Source organism: Pleurodeles waltl, chromosome 9 (genome assembly GCF_031143425.1).
Source record: "Pleurodeles waltl isolate 20211129_DDA chromosome 9, aPleWal1.hap1.20221129, whole genome shotgun sequence".
NCBI lineage: Eukaryota > Metazoa > Chordata > Amphibia > Caudata > Salamandridae > Pleurodeles > Pleurodeles waltl.
Genome location: NC_090448.1, coordinates 1,125,896,812 through 1,125,915,009, shown reverse-complemented (window position 1 = coordinate 1,125,915,009; position 18,198 = coordinate 1,125,896,812). Strand labels below are relative to the sequence as shown.

The 18,198-nt window shown below is 45.1% G+C and overlaps 1 protein-coding gene across 1 annotated transcript in view; it reads left to right on the top strand.

Annotated features, from left to right (window-relative positions):
• Positions 1-18,198, top strand: part of AQR (aquarius intron-binding spliceosomal factor) — a 576,085-nt gene that overhangs the window by 21,674 nt on the left and 536,213 nt on the right. Inside the window, exons 2-4 of the mRNA XM_069208869.1 lie at positions 9,828-9,884; positions 10,701-10,741; positions 11,479-11,514. Coding sequence (XP_069064970.1) covers positions 9,828-9,884; positions 10,701-10,741; positions 11,479-11,514 — 134 coding nt within the window. The remainder of the gene's footprint in view (positions 1-9,827; positions 9,885-10,700; positions 10,742-11,478; positions 11,515-18,198) is intronic.

The window sequence follows — 18,198 nt, the reverse complement described above, 5'->3', positions numbered from 1 at the left end:
GGTGTCACAGCTCCTGCCTGGGGGAGGTGTTAGCATCTCCACCCAGTGCAGGCTTTGTTACTGGCCTCAGAGTGACAAAGGCACTCTCCCCATGGGGCCAGCAACATGTCTCTAGTGTGGCAGGCTGCTGGAACCAGTCAGCCTACACAGATAGTTGGTTAAGTTTCAGGGGGCACCTCTAAGGTGCCCTCTGTGGTGTATTTTACAATAAAATGTACACTGGCATCAGTGTGCATTTATTGTGCTGAGAAGTTTGATACCAAACTTCCCAGTTTTCAGTGTAGCCATTATGGTGCTGTGGAGTTCGTGTAAAACAGACTCCCAGACCATATACTCTTATGGCTACCCTGCACTTACAATGTCTAAGGTTTTGTTTAGACACTGTAGGGGCACAGTGCTCATGCACTGGTACCCTCACCTATGGTATAGTGCACCCTGCCTTAGGGCTGTAAGGCCTGCTAGAGGGGTGTCTTACCTATACTGCATAGGCAGTGAGAGGCTGGCATGGCACCCTGAGGGGAGTGCCATGTCGACTTACTCATTTTGTTCTCACTAGCACACACAGGCTTGTAAGCAGTGTGTCTGTGCTGAGTGAGGGGTCTCTAGGGTGGCATAAGACATGCTGCAGCCCTTAGAGACCTTTCTTGGCATCAGGGCCCTTGGTACTAGAAGTACCAGTTACGAGGGACTTATCTGAATGCCAGGGTGTGCCAATTGTGGATACAATGGTACATTTTAGGTGAAGGAACACTGGTGCTGGGGCCTGGTTAGCAGGGTCCCAGCACACTTCTCAGTCAAGTCAGCATCAGTATCAGGCAAAAAGTGGGGGGTAACTGCAACAGGGAGCCATTTCTTTACAGTTCCCCTTAGAGGTAAGATAGTGGCAAAAAGAGATAATACTAATGCTCTATTTTGTGGTAGTGTGGTCGAGCAGTAGGCTTATCAAAGGAGTAGTGTTAAGCATTTGTTGTACATACACACAGGCAATAAATGAGGAACACACACTCAGAGACAAATCCAGGCCAATAGGTTTTGTTATAGAAAAATATATTTTCTTAGTTTATTTTAAGAACCACAGGTTCAAATTCTACATGTAATATCTCATTTGAAAGGTATTGCAGGTAAGTACTTTAGGAACTTTGAATAATTACAGTAGCATATATACTTTTCACATAAAACACAAATAGCTGTTTTAAAAGTGGACACTTAGTGCAATTTTCACAGTTCCTGGGGGAGGTAAAGTATTGTTATTTTTAGCAGGTAAGTAAATCACTTACAGGTCACAGTTTTGGGTCCAATGTAGCCCACCGTTGGGGGTTCAGAGCAACCCCAAAGTTACCACACCAGCAGCTCAGGGCCGGTCAGGTGCAGAGGTCAAAGAGGTGCCCAAAACACATAGGCTTCAATGGAGAGAAGGGGGTGCCCCGGTTCCAGTCTGCCAGCAGGTAAGTACCCGCATCTTCGGAGGGCAGACCAGGGGGGTTTTGTAGGGCACCGGGGGGGACACAAGTCAGCACAAAAAGTACACCCTCAGCAGCGCTGGGGCGGCCAGGTGCAGTGTGAAAACAAGCATCGGGTTCTCTGTAGGTTTCAATGGGAGACCAAGGGGTCTCTTCAGCGGTGCAGGCAGGCAAGGCGGGGGGGCTCCTCGGGGTAGCCACCACGTGGGCAAGGGAGAGGGCCTCCTGGGGGTCACTCCTGCACAGAAGTTCCGTTCCTTCAGGTACTGGGGGCTGCGGGTGCAGGGTCTTTTCCAGCCGTCGGGACTTTAGGTTCAGGCAGTCGCGGTCAGAGGGAGCCTCGGGATTCCCTCTGCAGGCGTCGCTGTGGGGACTCAGGGGGGACAACTTTGGTTACTCACGGTCTCGGAGTCGCCGGAGGGTCCTCCCTGAGGTGTTGGTTCTCCACCAGTCGAGTCGGGGTCGCCGGGTGCAGTGTTGCAAGTCTCACGCTTCTTGCGGGGATTTGCAGGGGGTCTTTAAATCTGCTCCTCTGTAACAAAGTTGCAGTTCTTTTGGAGCAGTGCCGCTGTCCTCTGGAGTTTCTTGTCTTTCTTGAAGCAGGGCAGTCCTCTGAGGATTCAGAGGTCGCTGGTCCTTGGTAAAGTGTCGCTGGAGCAGGTTTCTTTGGAAGGCAGGAGACGGGCCGGTAGGTCTGGGGCCAAAGCAGTTGGTGTCTTCTTTTCTTCCTCTGCAGGGGTCTTTCAGCCCAGCAGTCCTCTTCTTCTTGTAAGTTGCAGGAATCTAAATTCTTAGGTTCAGGGGAGCCCTTAAATACTAAATTTAAGGGCGTGTTTAGGTCTGGGGGTTAGTAGCCAATGGCTACTAGCCCTGAGGGTGGGTACACCCTCTTTGTGCCTCCTCCCAAGGGGAGGGGGTCACATTCCTATCCCTATTGGGGGAATCCTCCTTCTACAAGATGGAGGATTTCTAAAAGTCAGAGTCACCTCAGCTCAGGACACCTTAGGGGCTGTCCTGACTGGCCAGTGACTCCTCCTTGTTTTTGTCATTATCTCTCCTGGACTTGCCGCCAAAAGTGGGGGCTGGGTCCAGGGGGCGGGCATCTCCACTAGCTGGAGTGCCCTGGGGCATTGTAACACGAAGCTTGAGCCTTTGAAGCTCACTGCTAGGTGTTACAGTTCCTGCAGGGGGGAGGTGTGAAGCACCTCCACCCAGAGCAAGCTTTGTTTCTGTCCTCAGAGAGCCCAAAGGCTCTCACCGCATGGGGTCAGAAACTCGTCTCTCAGCAGCAGGCTGGCAGAGACCAGTCAGTCCTGTACTGAACAATTGGATAAAATACAGGGGGTATCTCTAAGATGCCCTCTGTGTGCATTTTTTAGTAAATCCAACACTGGCATCAGTGTGGGTTTATTATCCTGAGAAGTTTGATACCAAACTTCCCAGTATTCAGTGTAGCCATTATGGAGCTATGGAGTTCGTTTTTGACAGACTCCCAGACCATATTCTCTTATGGCTACCCTGCACTTACAATGTCTAAGGTTTTGCTTAGACACTGTAGGGGCATGGTGCTCATGCACCTATGCCCTCACCTGTGGTATAGTGCACCCTGCCTTAGGGCTGTAAGGCCTGCTAGAGGGGTGACTTACCTATGCCACAGGCATTGTGAGGTTGGCATGGCACCCTGAGGGGAGTGCCATGTCGACTTAGTCATTTTCTCCCCACCAGCACACACAAGCTGGCAAGCAGTGTATCTGTGCTGAGTGAGGGGTCCCTAGGGTGGCATAAGACATGCTGCAGCCCTTAGAGACCTTCCCTGGCATCAGGGCCCTTGGTACCAGGGGTACCAGTTACAAGGGACTTACCTAGGTGCCAGGGTTGTGCCAATTGTGGAAACAATGGTACATTTTAGGTGAAAGAACACTGGTGCTGGGGCCTGGTTAGCAGGGTCCCAGCACACTTCTCAGTCAAGTCAGTATCAGGCAAAAAGTGGGGGGTAACTGCAACAGGGAGCCATTTCTTTACACCTCCTCTATGGATTTGGTGTATTATTGGCACCATGCCATGAATCCGGTATCGATGAGACCCTCAGGCAGTGGTCAGAGTCTGCTAAATTGTTTCGCCCAGAATGAAATGTCTTGTTTATAGAGTACCTGTGGCACGCCTTTGGGCTCAGGGGCCTCATCAGTTCTTCTTTTCGTTATGTTATGCTCTATGCGAGTTGCAACAGAGGCCAGGTCCCTGGCATTGAGGTATGAAGAACCTGGGTCTTGAGGCAAGGGGCTAGCGGTACTTTTCACACTTTTGTCCTCAAAGCTTACTTCCTCAGGCAGTGGTCAGAGTCTGCTAAATTGTTTCACCCAGAATGAAATGTCTTGTTTATAGAGTACCTGTGGCACGCCTTTGGGCTCAGGGGCCTCATCAGTTCTTCTTTTCGTTATGTTATGCTCTATGCGAGTTGCAACAGAGGCCAGGTCCCTGGCATTGAGGTATGAAGAACCTGGGTCTTGAGGCAAGGGGCTAGCGGTACTTTTCACACTTTTGTCCTCAAAGCTTACTTCCTCCTCTGTGGCCGGGTAGTGCATGGTTAGGAAGGAGGCCCTCTCCGCTACAGATAAGTTGGCACAGCCCAAGCCCCTTGGGCCATTCATTTGCTTGTTCACCAAAGACCAACAGCCCTTGGAGTTAGAATTTTTACTGGCATAAAGGAGTTTAACCCAGAAGTCATCTGACTGTTTGCTCTTCTCGAAAAAAACACCTGCCTATAGGCTTTCTGAGCCGCTTAAATTAATTAAATAATTACTTGTTTCCTGGGGACTTCCTCATTAGAGCTTTTTTGCATATTTTCTTATGTTCCATATTCGTGGTCGATGTAATGGATTCACTAAAAGATGCTAACTGACAGGTTTAAGGAGCTGAGGAGGAGAATTTGTTTATTCCCTAATCAGAGATGTGCTGTTGGGATGATTTGAAGCTAAATATTCTTTGCATGCGGCCATAATAGCACTGCTGACAGAGCCATTCCATTCAAGGCGTTTGAGATTCTCCATATACGTTCCACTGTGTGTCCTCAGTGCCAGAGTACGAAGCGGCAGATTGGGTGACAATATAATTACCTGTAGACAATGATCACTCTCTGCCCGCAGAGTGATGGGAAAATTCTCTACGGGAGGAGTGATATCTCTGCTGTCTCAGGAAACGAAACCCACATCCATTTGAACATCTCGGTCTATTTAAAAAACGAACTGCTTTAAAACCGCATAGCTTCAGAGGCTTCCTCAGCATAAGCGACCTTAAGTCGAGTACCAGGCATCTGGCAGCCGAGAAAGTACGAACCTGGTGCCCCAGAAGGCAGTTTACATACAATTTGTACGGTACAAACCATGGAATCTCTCGGAACTTAGGAGAAAAGTAGTGTGTGCGGGCACACTCGTAGCTGTGCATGCTATAATGCATATGCAAGTGTCAAGCTGTGATTTCTGGAAGATATATGTGTAATGAGCCTAAACAGCGGATCTCCAAAGAAATGTGAAAACTTATACTGCAAGTAAAAACCTCACTGGAAGTTCACGCTAAAGTTGGTCTAACGCCAAATGTGTGTTACTTGGCAGATTTCATAGTAATATTACAAAAAGCAAAATTCTTTAAGGCCAAGGGAGTTAGCATAAACCCAAAATCATAATAAGTAATGGGATGTGCCTTTAAGAAATTAAACAAGCATAGCACATGTGGCAATAAATAATATTAGTAAATATACCTAAATACATATAGGACCACAAACATCTTACCCTCTCTTAGCAACAAGTAGAACTAAAAATAGAATCTTTTGTAGGAAAAACAAGGAAAATCTCTAGAATCTGAAAAGAGTTCTAATGTCTTGCTCTTCCCCAAAAAGAGCTCCATATTTGCGGCTGTGGTGAGGGGTGCAGTAAATGAAGAGAGACTGTTTCCAGGAGGATCAGTGGTAGCCCATTTAGGGCGGAATTTTATCAGAGGACTGCATAAATAGGGCCATTTGCATGCAAGAAGTACACCAGTACCTGCACGTTTGTTGCCTATTCAAGGACACATGTTCAACTGACGCTTTATCAAAGTACTGCCAATTCAAATGGAGTTGTGAATGTCCACATTAAAATGGCGGCCAAAAATATAGTACTGGGACGATGATAACAGCAGTCCTTTTGTTGGCCACAATTGAATCCTCCAATAGGAGCAGTTTACATTATTTTTAAACAATTGAGTGTCGACTTCATTTGAACTAAAAGCATTGATAAAGGCACGCCACCGCAGCATGTCTGCTGTTTAAAACAAGCATTTGCAATGCAATGGGTCTCATCTACTGGCGGTCGCTAGTAGGCAGTTATAGTTCGGACCTAGTTTCCATAGAAAAAGCGTTTTTAGGTTGAGCGTAGGCGTACAACCTCTTGTATACTTCTTCTGTGGGCTTCCAGCTATTTCATTTGTTAGTTTCACTGCATTTAAACATCCTTGCTTGTTAGTGGTTAGTCATGCCTCTTTGTCCCTCATTCTTCTGTGTGGGAGCATGGACCAACTGCTGTATATTTACTCTTTGTCATGTTTATTTGGTCTAGGGGGATTTTTGTTTTGTTTTTGTAACTTTGTTTCCTGCTCCTGTCCAGGAAAGCTTCCCTTTTCATTTGCAGAGTATTCTTCCTCTGAGCTTAGCTGTAAATAGCTAAAAACAAGGCTATAATTAAGGCTATTACCTTGGTCATATTTGGTCTTTGTGGGCTCTCTGCACCTTCTGTCAGCTGCCTGACTCCCGCTGTTCCATATTGCTGGGTCCAGACTGGGGTGGCATGGTGGGCTAAAAAACAATGTATTAAACCCAGATCTTTGTGACTGGGGGTGAATGTTTGCATTGTTCAGCATTCCATGCATCATCTGTTCTATTTGCTTTTGTCGTCCTAAGTGTGAAGGGTATGCCCAGACGTGGGTCCCGTGCCCACTGCTCCACGAGTTACAAGCTAGTCTGACTGATGAAGGGTGAAACCCTGAAACCGGTCCCAGGATACTTGTTTCCAGTTCAGGGAGGACCTGGCTTGGCAGTTCGGGCTGGACTGTTCCCATGAGGAACAGGGTCAAGACTGATTTGCATATGACTGGGTCCAAACTGTGGTGGCGTGGTGGGCAAAAAAAGTGATGGATTAAACCCAGATCTATGTAACTGGGGAGTTAATATATGCATTGTTCAGCATTCTGTCCATCATCTGTTCTTTTTGCTGTTATCAGTGAAAGACTAAGTGATAGATTGTTATATCCATATTCCTTACTTAATTGGTGTTCAGAGGACACTTGGAGTTCTCCTCCACATGTCCTTTTATTGCTGGGTTCATTTTTGTTTCGTACTACTTTTTATCAGTTTTTTCAAAATACAACGTGCAAGACATATTTTGATAAGTCAGACATCACCAGAACAAGTAGATCTAAATATTGGGTTACATTTGATATCCCTAACCCTTTAACCTTATCACTACCCCCCCCCCCTTTACGTGCTGTTCCAAGTGCTCTTGTCATAAAGATCAATGCTGCTGTTTTTGCTGCCACTATCTATAGGTAGGTCCAAATGATTAACTTTAAAGTGCCTCGGGTACAAAATACCATTATTCTCCAAAAGACACATATTCTTGGACAGCATCCTGTAACCGTTTTAAATGCTGATAGGAATGCCTCCAGCCTGGCTCTGTTGGCAGTCAGTGTGTCATGTATGTCAAAGAGGGCATGTGTATTCTTTTTTGCCAATTGTTTCCAATATTCTGAAATCCAATACACTGGGCAGTCCCCATTTATTTAATAAAGTCTGACAACATGTGTGAAGAAGGGATCATGTTATTCATATTTCCAAATCGTGTGTGCACTGAAGGTTTATAGCAGTAAACAGAAGAATATAACACAACACACTCGGACATATAAATTAGATAAATACTGAAGTGAATCTTTAATGACTAAAAAGCAGTTTTCTGTTGGAAAGCATACAATAATGAAATGGAGCTTAACGCCATTGACAGATTGTTCCACACTTTTGCTGCTGCCAAAGAGAAGCGTTCATGAATTTTTTCAACATTGAGCAAGACTTGATTAGAAAAATTAAAAATACTTTTTGGGATATATAGATAGAATCTAACCACCATGAAAGGGGGGAGGGCGCATTGTAGGTTTCCTGGTACTTCATAATTTGGGCCTTTAAATAGTTTTCACTTTTTAACAGGAAGGCAGTAGGGTTTCCTTTAACCATGCCTGCTGATAACAGACATCAAGACCTATCTATGTCTGTAATAAGCTGTCCTGTGTCCCATGCATTTTAGATCCACATTTCAAACGCCTTAAAAGCCTGTGTTGCTCCTTTCCTCACTTCCATTGCTCAGTGTCTCAGTTGGGTATAAGAAAAGCTTTCATGCTCATTTATTGACATTCTGGACGGTGCTGAAGGAAAGCTTTGATCACACTTTTCACAAATACTTTTGAGAGTTTAAGACAAAATATCCTTCCTTTCACCATACCTGTATCCTCTGCCTACAAGAGGTGGGCGTAAACCCAGACTTATTGAAGATGTCTGTTAACGTTTTTTAGGTTTGTTAAGTTTAGAATGAATGTGTAGTATAATTTTGTGAAAATGTTAGGGGTTTTTCCACAGATGCCGTCATTGTCGATTTAGATACAATATGTGGATACAGTACGTTCTTTGAAGCATCACTGTGTGCCTTGTCCTCTCCATTTCATGTTTTTTTTGTATTTTGGATGCATTAGTATAAAGACAAATAAGCATAAATTTCCTTTTATTTTAAGATAATTGGGTTTTCCCAATTTAGCTTTGTTACATTGTCGTTCAGCCGTCATTCAGTATCCAAACAAGCAGGCTCTGCCACAGGTGCCTCAATAATAAATGAATTATAATATTTTTTTTTAAGGCTGTACTTCTTCCTTTGCTGAGCACTTATAGAGTTAGCATTTCCCCCACGTTCTTGTAATGAAAGAGGTCAGCATAACTTGCAAAGTGCACAGTTCTTTCCTGGGTTGGTCGGGAACGACACATAACCCTCCAAAGTCATCTGTTTAATCTATTTTGTGCACCATAAATGAGTTGTGAGGGTCTTTCAAAATAGTGAAATCATTAGGCCTAAGGACTTTCTTCAATTTAAGTTTTCTAAGGCCCCGAGATCAGGCGCATGGCTATTATTGGTGATGCAGTGGCACAGGGGCTCGGGCGGGTGAGCGGCCGCACTGCACCTATCATGATTAGTCCTCTATTTACCCAACGGTGGGGTAGAGGTGCAATTATCTTGCTTGTGTGACCACCAATGACACCCATTATAAGCCCCTGTCATAGAGACCTTGTTCTTTGCTACAGTACCCTTCAAATGTTCTCTGTGTGGCTCCATCTTGTTGTTCACACCTAAGCACTACAGGTATGAATCCTGTTGAATGTGTAATCAGCCAGTGTGATTTTTATAACTCCCAACTTATACCCCAAAGCCTGTTTTGCTTTCAGCTAATAATGTAGGTGTTTCTCAGCTTTATCAATCCCTTGGGTAACCTTTGTTTCAGTTAAAGGGAAGACTGTTCTACCTTTGCAGCTAGTATAGTGTTTGGCTGTTAGCTACTACAACATTGTTCCTCAGGTTTTCAGTGACTGAGTGTCCATGCGCTGCTCTTAGCCCTTATTGTAGTTCAGAAAGTGCTCCTTCTCTGTCTCTGCATCTAAGCTATTGATGCATACATCCCACATCCTGTTCTGCCTAACTTTCAATTTGTATTAAGGCTTACAAAATGTTGTATATATTTTTTTATTCTCTACTTTGAATATCACATCTTCCAACTTGTTCGTCATTTCCTGTTGTACGTCACTTCCCACCCTTCTCTATGGGTGTGATCAGATATGGTGCCCATCACGCTACGGCTAACAAAAAAACATGTGCAAGCATAAATTGTTCGAGAGGAAAAAAAGGAAATGGTTCTGAGTGGTCAGATAGAACTTTGTCATGATGACACGTAATCCTTATTTAGAGATCCTTTGCTTCGGGACCTGTAGAGATAACCATTTTCACCTAAATTGCAATTACCACCTGTTATACTGTCCTTCAGCAAACCTTGGAAGTGTGGTGAGTGAGGATCTAATTTGTTGATATCAGTATCAGTTTTGGTTTGTGCCAACCAAGCACCACTAGTCATATGTTACAAAATTTGTTGCAGTCCATGAGTTTTATCTCTAATACATTCGCTCTTTCATCCCTTCCCTCTCCCCCCCCCCTTCCCAACCCATGATGGCCCTTTATCAATGACTTCTGTTTATTTAAAAATTACTTGATTATTGTAACACCTTTTATAAAATGAGTATTTATTTATTTTCAGCTGTCAAATAAATACTGGGCTCCCCATGTAAAGAAGAAGTTGCCTTTTGATTGCCAGGTATTGTATCCTGTTTAGGGGGGGGTGGGGGGGTGGGGGTGTATTGTGCATAGACCGTGCTACACTATTGAAATTCGCTGAATGAAGTTGTTATTATAGCATGGAATAATCTAATAATTGATCATTCGACTTTGAGTTGTGCGGGGCTTAAAGATCACTCATTGTTTTCTTTGAAGCTTTACCACATTCAGTGTTTTATTTGGCCTTGTGTGCAGTGTCAACGTTTAACTGATTAATATCTATTTCAAACGTTACTCCACTTCTACGTGCTGTCTGTGTACATTTTAACATTGCTCTGGAAACACATCAGTCTACCCTGAAATTTTGTTTTGTACCGAAAGTCATGCATACTTTCGTAGCCAACTCTTTGTTACTGACACTTGACAAACTCAAAATTCCAACTTCAGGAGTTGAGACTGTGGCAGCAAACCTGTTTCCACAAGATGCATCCAAGACATCCTGAGTTCTTAAGCTGTCCTCCATCCCCTGCTGGCAAGATACACAAAGGTTTCTGTTGGTTGACGTTAAAAGTGATCTACTGCTTGTGTGCACGCGTTCAGAAACTTTGCATCAAATTTTTGTTTTTTGTTTTAAAACACATACTCGCCTATTTAAACACTCTTTATTAATCCTTGTGAGATTAAGTGCTGTCTTAATGCAAAGCAAAGAGCTCTGAAGTTAATTTTCATATTTTGAGGAATTCATAGAGGAGATGCAAACCTGTGACGTGAGCCAAAACAAATAAATTGTCCCAAGATGCGTTTACTTATATTTAATGGCCTAAAGTTATTAATGCATTTTTCCAATCACTTGCAGGTTATAGAAGCTGTGTATGAAAAAGAAATAGCCAAGTCAAGGTGAGTGTTGTTGAAAGTGAGTCAGTGAATTAATGGTAAAAGGTGGAGCTTCTATTTCCATAATTGAGGTGCATTTCCAAAAAACGATACACCGCCCTTTGTAAATAAAAATAAAGCAAGAGGGTGAGTTGATTGCAGAGCATCTGAAGATTTATGGTTTTGTACATTTTGTAAATGAGAATTTGCCTGCTGCATGTGCCTCCAGTCTTGTATGACATTTCTTCCTAAATGGGTTAGGGAATGTGGATTTATATGGACCTGACATTTAGAAATGTGACTTTCTTCAGGCAACATACATTTAGTGTGTGTGAGTGGTCTTTTTGTTTTTTTACATCCATTAGATTTTTAGATACATGCCTTTAATGCGTCTGCTAGTACTATGTAAAGCTTCTGCCTACTGTTAGACATCAGAGCGAGATGCTGGCGTGTTGAGAACAAGGATATATGTATAGCTTTAACTCGGATCTGTGAGGTCACGTGCATATGACTGCAAATTCGTCACCAGAAAACACAAGCGCTACCAACTTGTAAATCTCAGGGGGCATGTGCAGATTTTTGATTTGCTTCAGTGTGGCCAGTAAGGTTTTTGCCTTTCATCAGTTCAGAAACTCCTTCAAATACTTGGGCTGAGGGCTACCAGTCACTTGACAGGCACTGTTGCTAAAACTGATGCCAAAGAAGGTCCTTACTTTTCATTTGTTCTTGAAATACATTTTTCTTTTTTACTTTCATTGCAGGTTCGCCATCAGAAAGATCATGCTTCTTGAATTCAGGTGGGTTTGAGGAACATAAATCTGTAAGACAAAGAGAAAAACAGTTTCATGGTTTGAAATTAGCTTGGGTTCTTAGCTCCCGGCCTGTAAGAGGCATTTCTTTATTTTTATGAAAGAAATACTCATTCCAGCTGCATTAGTCAATGGCATGTTAGTTTGTATTCCTAGGGACTGATATCTACTCAGTGAATATGGTTCACATATAACCTTTGAGACGGGCAAAAACTACTCAATCCAGGCCTGGTTTCAGGGGATTCTTAAATCACTTCTCAAAAGCAGAATGATTATTTCGAGGAACGGGAGTCCTTTTCAAAACTGGTATTGATGGAGAAAAACTCCTTCTTTGCCTAAGAAGTTACTCGTGATAACATTTATACTTCAGCCTCAGTGGATGTTAATGTAGACATCAGCGGTTTATATAGAGAAACAACCACTCCTACCTCATTGAAAGAATGCCAGCTGGCAGAACCCCAGGAATTTTTTGTAAGATGAACATGTGTTTATTCCATGGATTGTCCTGTGAGTGACAGTATTTTTACTGTAAATTTTAATTCGAGCATTTGACCTGTTCAAGAATGTCTTTTGTACTGTGCTCCAAATAATTAGTTTGTGAAGCGTAAATTTAATGTTGACCCGTCCTTGTATCTAGATTGTTCCCCTAATTGTCCCAGTATTGTTTCCAGCACATCCAAAGCTTTTTCTGTGTGTCTTAATATTCTGCAAGGAAGTGATTTTTTTTGTTGATTTTTTTTTTTCGATCATCCAATAAATATTGATGTTAGCATTCCACATAATCTAGATGATGCCCATTGGTGGCAGCTATTTACATATACAAACTCACTCCTCTCAGTTTCTCCCTCTCTTCCTCTAATAGAAGTAGGGAGAGTTGCTGTATTTCACTTACTCGAATTCCAGAAGGCGTGTTTTGAATGGCGGTGATGCTATTCGCCCAAGCATACATTGTCATGGCAATGTTGCATGTTCCAGTAGTCTCCATTGTGGGCAAAATAACAAAAAAAAAACCACTTTCACAGCGTTTTATTAAAAGAAGAATGTTTCTTTAGTATGGCCCAACATCAATACCGCAAGCATGCCATCTTTTTCTATCCCCAACTGTGATGCTTCAAATTTTTTCTGATCCATAAACATAAACTCATTATGATCCGAACATCGATAAAATCATTGTATTCTCAAAATGTTATGGATGTTCAGTTGTTTTTACCTGTGTGCGGCTGCTGTGTCCTCCGCTTTGTAAGTTCTACTAAATGTGAGTGCTTGCTTTGAGTCATCTGTAGTCATCTGGTAGGTTAAGCTGACTCTTCCCCTGGTTAATATTTCCAGCAGCCAACAAGGCCATGTGTGGATGTCTACGTGAGTAATGGACTCTACTCCCACTCACAATGTTCAAGTGGATCTCTTCTGTGCATGATGTGCAGTATCTTACAGGCAGATATTTGAGCTTATGGCTCCTGTTAGTGATGTAGTATTCTCATGCAGGTGATAGTTGGGATGTCTCTTGTGAGGGATGCAGCACGCTCCTACAACGGATGGCTTGCTTGAATGTCTGCTTGGATTTTTGCCTCGGACGGGTGATGGACGGTGCATTTAGGTCCAAGGTTTTAATGTAAGAAAGCTAAATATCCATTCAGCATGTTTCTTTTAGTAAGAAAGTAACCCAGCCTGGCAACAACAGATGGAGCCTCAAAGTCCAGGCACCAAGTCTAAAGGTACAATATAGTATCTCCAACTCAAGGAATTATACCAGATTTTCGGGTTAGAGGTTTTATGATGTGTTTATTGTTAGAAATAAGCAAATACAATAATATATATTTTGCATGAGGAATTGGAAAGAAAACTTTAACAAAGTATAGCCTGTACACTTCCCATTTAGGCTGCAGTTGTGATGTCTTGCTTCATGTTGGTGCAAAGAGACCTCACATAGTGATAAGTCCAGCTTGACCAGGATGTTCACTGTAGGAAGTTGCCTCTGTATGCACTATTTCAAAGTAAGGAATAGTATGCACAGAGTCCAAGGGTTCCCCTTAGAGGTAAGATAGTGGCAAAAAGAGATAATACTAATGCTCTATTTTGTGGTAGTGTGGTCGAGCAGTAGGCTTATCAAAGGAGTAGTGTTAAACATTTGTTGTACATACACATAGGCAATAAATGAGGAACACACACTCGGAAACAATTCCAGGCCAATAGGTTTTTGTTATAGAAAAATATCTTTTCTTAGTTTATTTTAAGAACCGCAGGTTCAAATTCTACATGTAATATCTCATTTGAAAGGTATTGGAGGTAAGAATTCTAGGAGCTTTGAACAATCACAATAGCATATATACTTTTTACATAAAACACATTTAGCTGTTTTAAAAGTGGACACTTAGTGCAATTTTCACAGTTCCTGGGGGAGGTAAAGTAATGTTAGTTCTTGCAGGTAAGTAAACCACCTACGGGGTTCAAATTGGGGTCCAAGGTAGCCCACCTTTGGGGGTTCAGAGCAACCCCAAAGTCACCACACCAGCAGCTCAGGGCCGGTCAGGTGCAGAGTTCAAAGTGGTGCCCAAAACGCATAGGCTTCAATGGAGAGAAGGGGGTGCCCCGGTTCCAGTCTGCCAGCAGGTAAGTACCCGTGTCTTCGGAGGGCAGACCAGGGGGGTTTTGTAGGGCACCGGGGGACACACAAGTCCACACAGGAAGTACACCCTCAGCAGCGCGGGGGCGGCCGGGTGCAGTGTGCAAACAAACGTCGGGTTTCCAATGGATTTCAATGGGAGACCAAGGTGTCTCATCAGCGGTGCAGGCAGGCAAGGGGGGGGCTCCTCGGGGTAGCCACCACCTGGGCAAGGGAGAGGGCCTCCTGGGGGTCACTCCTGCACTGGAGTTCCAATCCTTCAGGTGCTGGGGGCTGCGGGTGCAGGGTCTTTTCCAGCCGTCGGGATTTTAGAGTCAGGCAGTCGCGGTCAGGGGGAGCCTCGGGATTCCCTCTGCAGGCGTCGCTTTGGGGGCTCAGGGGGGACAACTTTGGTTACTCACGGTCTCGGAGTCGCTGGAGGGTCCTCCCTCAGGTGTTGGTTCTCCACCAGTCGAGTCAGGGTCGCCGGGTGCAGTGTTGCAAGTCTCACGCTTCTTGCGGGGATTGCAGGGGTCTTTAAATCTGCTCCTCTGGATACAAAGTTGCAGTCTTTGTTGAACAGAGCCGCTGTTCTCGAGAGTTTCTTGGTCTCTTGGAAGCAGGGCAGTCCTCTGAGGATTCAGAGGTCGCTGGTCCCAGGGAAATCGTAGCTGGAGCAGGTTTCTTCTGAAGGAGGGAGACAGGCCGGTAGGGCTGGGGCCAAAGCAGTTGGTGTCTTCTTCTTCTCTGCAGGGTTTTTCAGCTCAGCAGTCCTCTTCTTCTGTAAGTTGCAGGAATCTAAATTCTTGGGTTCAGGGAAGCCCTTAAATACTAAATTTAAGGGCGTGTTTAGGTCTGGGGGGTTAGTAGCCAATGGCTACTAGCCCTGAGGGTGGGTACACCCTCTTTGTGCCTCCTCCCAAGGGGAGGGGTCACATTCCTATCCCTATTGGGGGAATCCTCCATCTGCAAGATGGAGGATTTCTAAAAGTTAGTCACATCAGCTCAGGACACCTTAGGGGCTGTCCTGACTGGCCAGTGACTCCTCCTTGTTTTTCTCATTAATTCCTCCGGCCTTGCCGCCAAAAGTGGGGCCGTGGCCGGAGGGGGCGGGCAACTCCACTAGCGGGAGTGCCCTGTGGTGCTGGAACAAAGGGGGTGAGCCTTTGAGGCTCACCGCCAGGTGTTACAGCTCCTGCGTGGGGGAGGTGATCGCATCTCCACCCAGTGCAGGCTTTGTTACTGGCCACAGAGTGACAAAGGCACTCTCCCCATGTGGCCAGCAACATGTCTCGAGTGTGGCAGGCTGCTAAAACCAGTCAGCCTACACGGGTAGTTGGTTAAGGTTTCAGGGGGCACCTCTAAGGTGCCCTCTGGGGTGTATTTCACAATAAAATGTACACTGGCATCAGTGTGCATTTATTGTGCTGAGAAGTTTGATACCAAACTTCCCAGTTTTCAGTGTAGCCATTATGGTGCTGTGGAGTTCGTGTTTGACAGACTCCCAGACCATATACTCTTATGGCTACCCTGCACTTACAATGTCTAAGGTTTTGCTTAGACACTGTAGGGGCACAGTGCTCATGCACTGGTGCCCTCACCTATGGTATAGTGCACCCTGCCTTAGGGCTGTAAGGCCTGCTAGAGGGGTGACTTATCTATACTGCATAGGCAGTGTGAGGTTGGCATGGCACCCTGAGGGGAGTGCCATGTCGACTTACTCGTTTTGTCCTCACCAGCACACACAAGCTGGCAAGCAGTGTGTCTGTGCTGAGTGAGGGGTTCCCAGGGTGGCATAAGCTATGCTGCAGCCCTTAGAGACTTTCCCTGGCATCAGGGCCCTTGGTACCAGGGGTACCAGTTACAAGGGACTTACCTGGATGCCAGGGTGTGCCAATTGTGTAAAACAAAAGTACAGGTTAGGGAAAGAACACTGGTGCTGGGGCCTGGTTAGCAGGCCTCCGCACACTTTCAAATCAAAACATAGCATCAGCAAAGGCAAAAAGTCAGGGGGTAACCATGCCAAGGAGGCATTTCCTTACACAGCCCCCCCCCCCCCCAAACGAAAGAGAATGAGACTAACCTTTCCCAAGAGAGTCTTCATTTTCTAAGTGGAAGAACCTGGAAAGGCCATCTGCATTGGCATGGGCAGTCCCAGGTCTGTGTTCCACTATAAAGTCCATTCTCTGTAGGGAGATGGACCACCTCAACAGTTTTGGATTTTCACCTTTCATTTGCATCAGCCATCTGAGAGGTCTGTGGTCGGTTTGAACTACAAAGTGAGTACCAAAGAGGTATGGCCTCAGCTTCTTCAGGGACCAAACCACAGCAAAGGCCTCCCTCTCAATGGCACTCCAACGCTCCTCCCTGGGGAGTAACCTCCTGCTAATGAAAGCAACAGGCTGGTCAAGGCCATCATCATTTGTTTGGGACAAAACTGCCCCTATCCCATGTTCAGAGGCATCTGTCGGCACAATGAACTGCTTGGAGTAATCTGGAGCTTTCAGAACTGGTGCTGTGCACATTGCTTGTTTCAGGGTGTCAAAGGCCTGTTGGCATTCTACAGTCCAGTTTACCTTCTTGGGCATTTTCTTGGAGGTGAGTTCTGTGAGGGCTGTCACTATGGATCCATATCCCTTCACAAACCTCCTATAGTACCCAGTCAACCCAAGGAATGCCCTGACTTGAGTCTGGGTTTTTGGAGCTGCCCAGTCCAGAATAGTCTGGATCTTAGGCTGGAGTGGCTGAACTTGGCCTCCACCTACAAGGTGTCCCAAGTAAACCACAGTTCCCTGCCCTATCTGGCATTTGGATGCCTTGATAGAGAGGCCTGCTGATTGCAGAGCCTTCAAAACCTTCTTCAAGTGGACCAGGTGATCCTGCCAGCTGGAGCTAAAGACAGCAATATCATCAAGATAAGCTGCACTAAAGGACTCCAAACCAGCAAGGACTTGATTCACCAACCTTTGGAAGGTGGCAGGGGCATTCTTTAAACCAAAGGGCATAACAGTAAACTGATAATGCCCATCAGGGATGGAGAATGCTGTCTTTTCTTTTGCTCCAGGTGCCATTTTTATTTGCCAGTACCCTGCTGTTAAGTCAAAGGTACTTAAGAATTTGGCAGCACCTAATTTGTCTATCAGTTCATCAGCTCTAGGAATGGGATGGGCATCTGTCTTGGTGACAGAATTAAGTCCTCTGTAGTCCACACAAAACCTCATCTCTCTCTTTCCATCTTGGATGTGAGGTTTGGGCACTAAGACCACTGGGCTAGCCCAGGGGCTGTCAGAGTGCTCAATTACTCCCAATTCCAGCATCTTGTGGACTTCCACCTTGATGCTTTCCTTAACTTGGTCAGACTGTCTGAAAATTTTGTTTTTGACAGGCATGCTGTCTCCTGTGTCCACATCATGGGTACACAGGTGTGTCTGACCAGGGGTTAGGGAAAAGAGCTCAGCAAACTGTTGCAGGACCTTCCTACAATCAGATTGCTGTTGGTCAGAGAGGGTGTCTGAGTAGATCACTCCATCAACTGAGCCATCCTTAGGGTTTGATGAGAGAAGATCAGGGAGAGGTTCACTCTCAGCTTCCTGATCCTCATCTGTTACCATCAACAGATTCACATCAGCCCTATCATGGAAGAGCTTAAGGCGGTTCACATGGATCACCCTCTTGGGGCTCCTGCTAGTGCCCAGGTCCACCAGGTAGGTGACCTGACTCTTCTTCTCTAGCACTGGGTAAGGGCCACTCCATCTGTCCTGGAGTGCCCTGGGAGCTCCAGAACCCAGATTTTCTGCCCTGGTTGAAATTCAACCAGTGCAGCCTTTTGGTCATACCAAAACATCTGGAGCTGTTGGCTGGCCTCAAGGTTTTTACTTGCCTTTTCCATGTTCTCTGCCATCCTTGAGCGAAGGCCAAGTACATAGTCCACTATGTCTTGTTTAGGCTCATGAAGAGGTCTCTCCCAGCCTTCTTTCACAAGAGCTAGTGGTCCCCTTACAGGGTGGCCAAACAGAAGTTCAAAGGGTGAGAACCCTACTCCCTTCTGAGGCACCTCTCTGTAAGCGAAA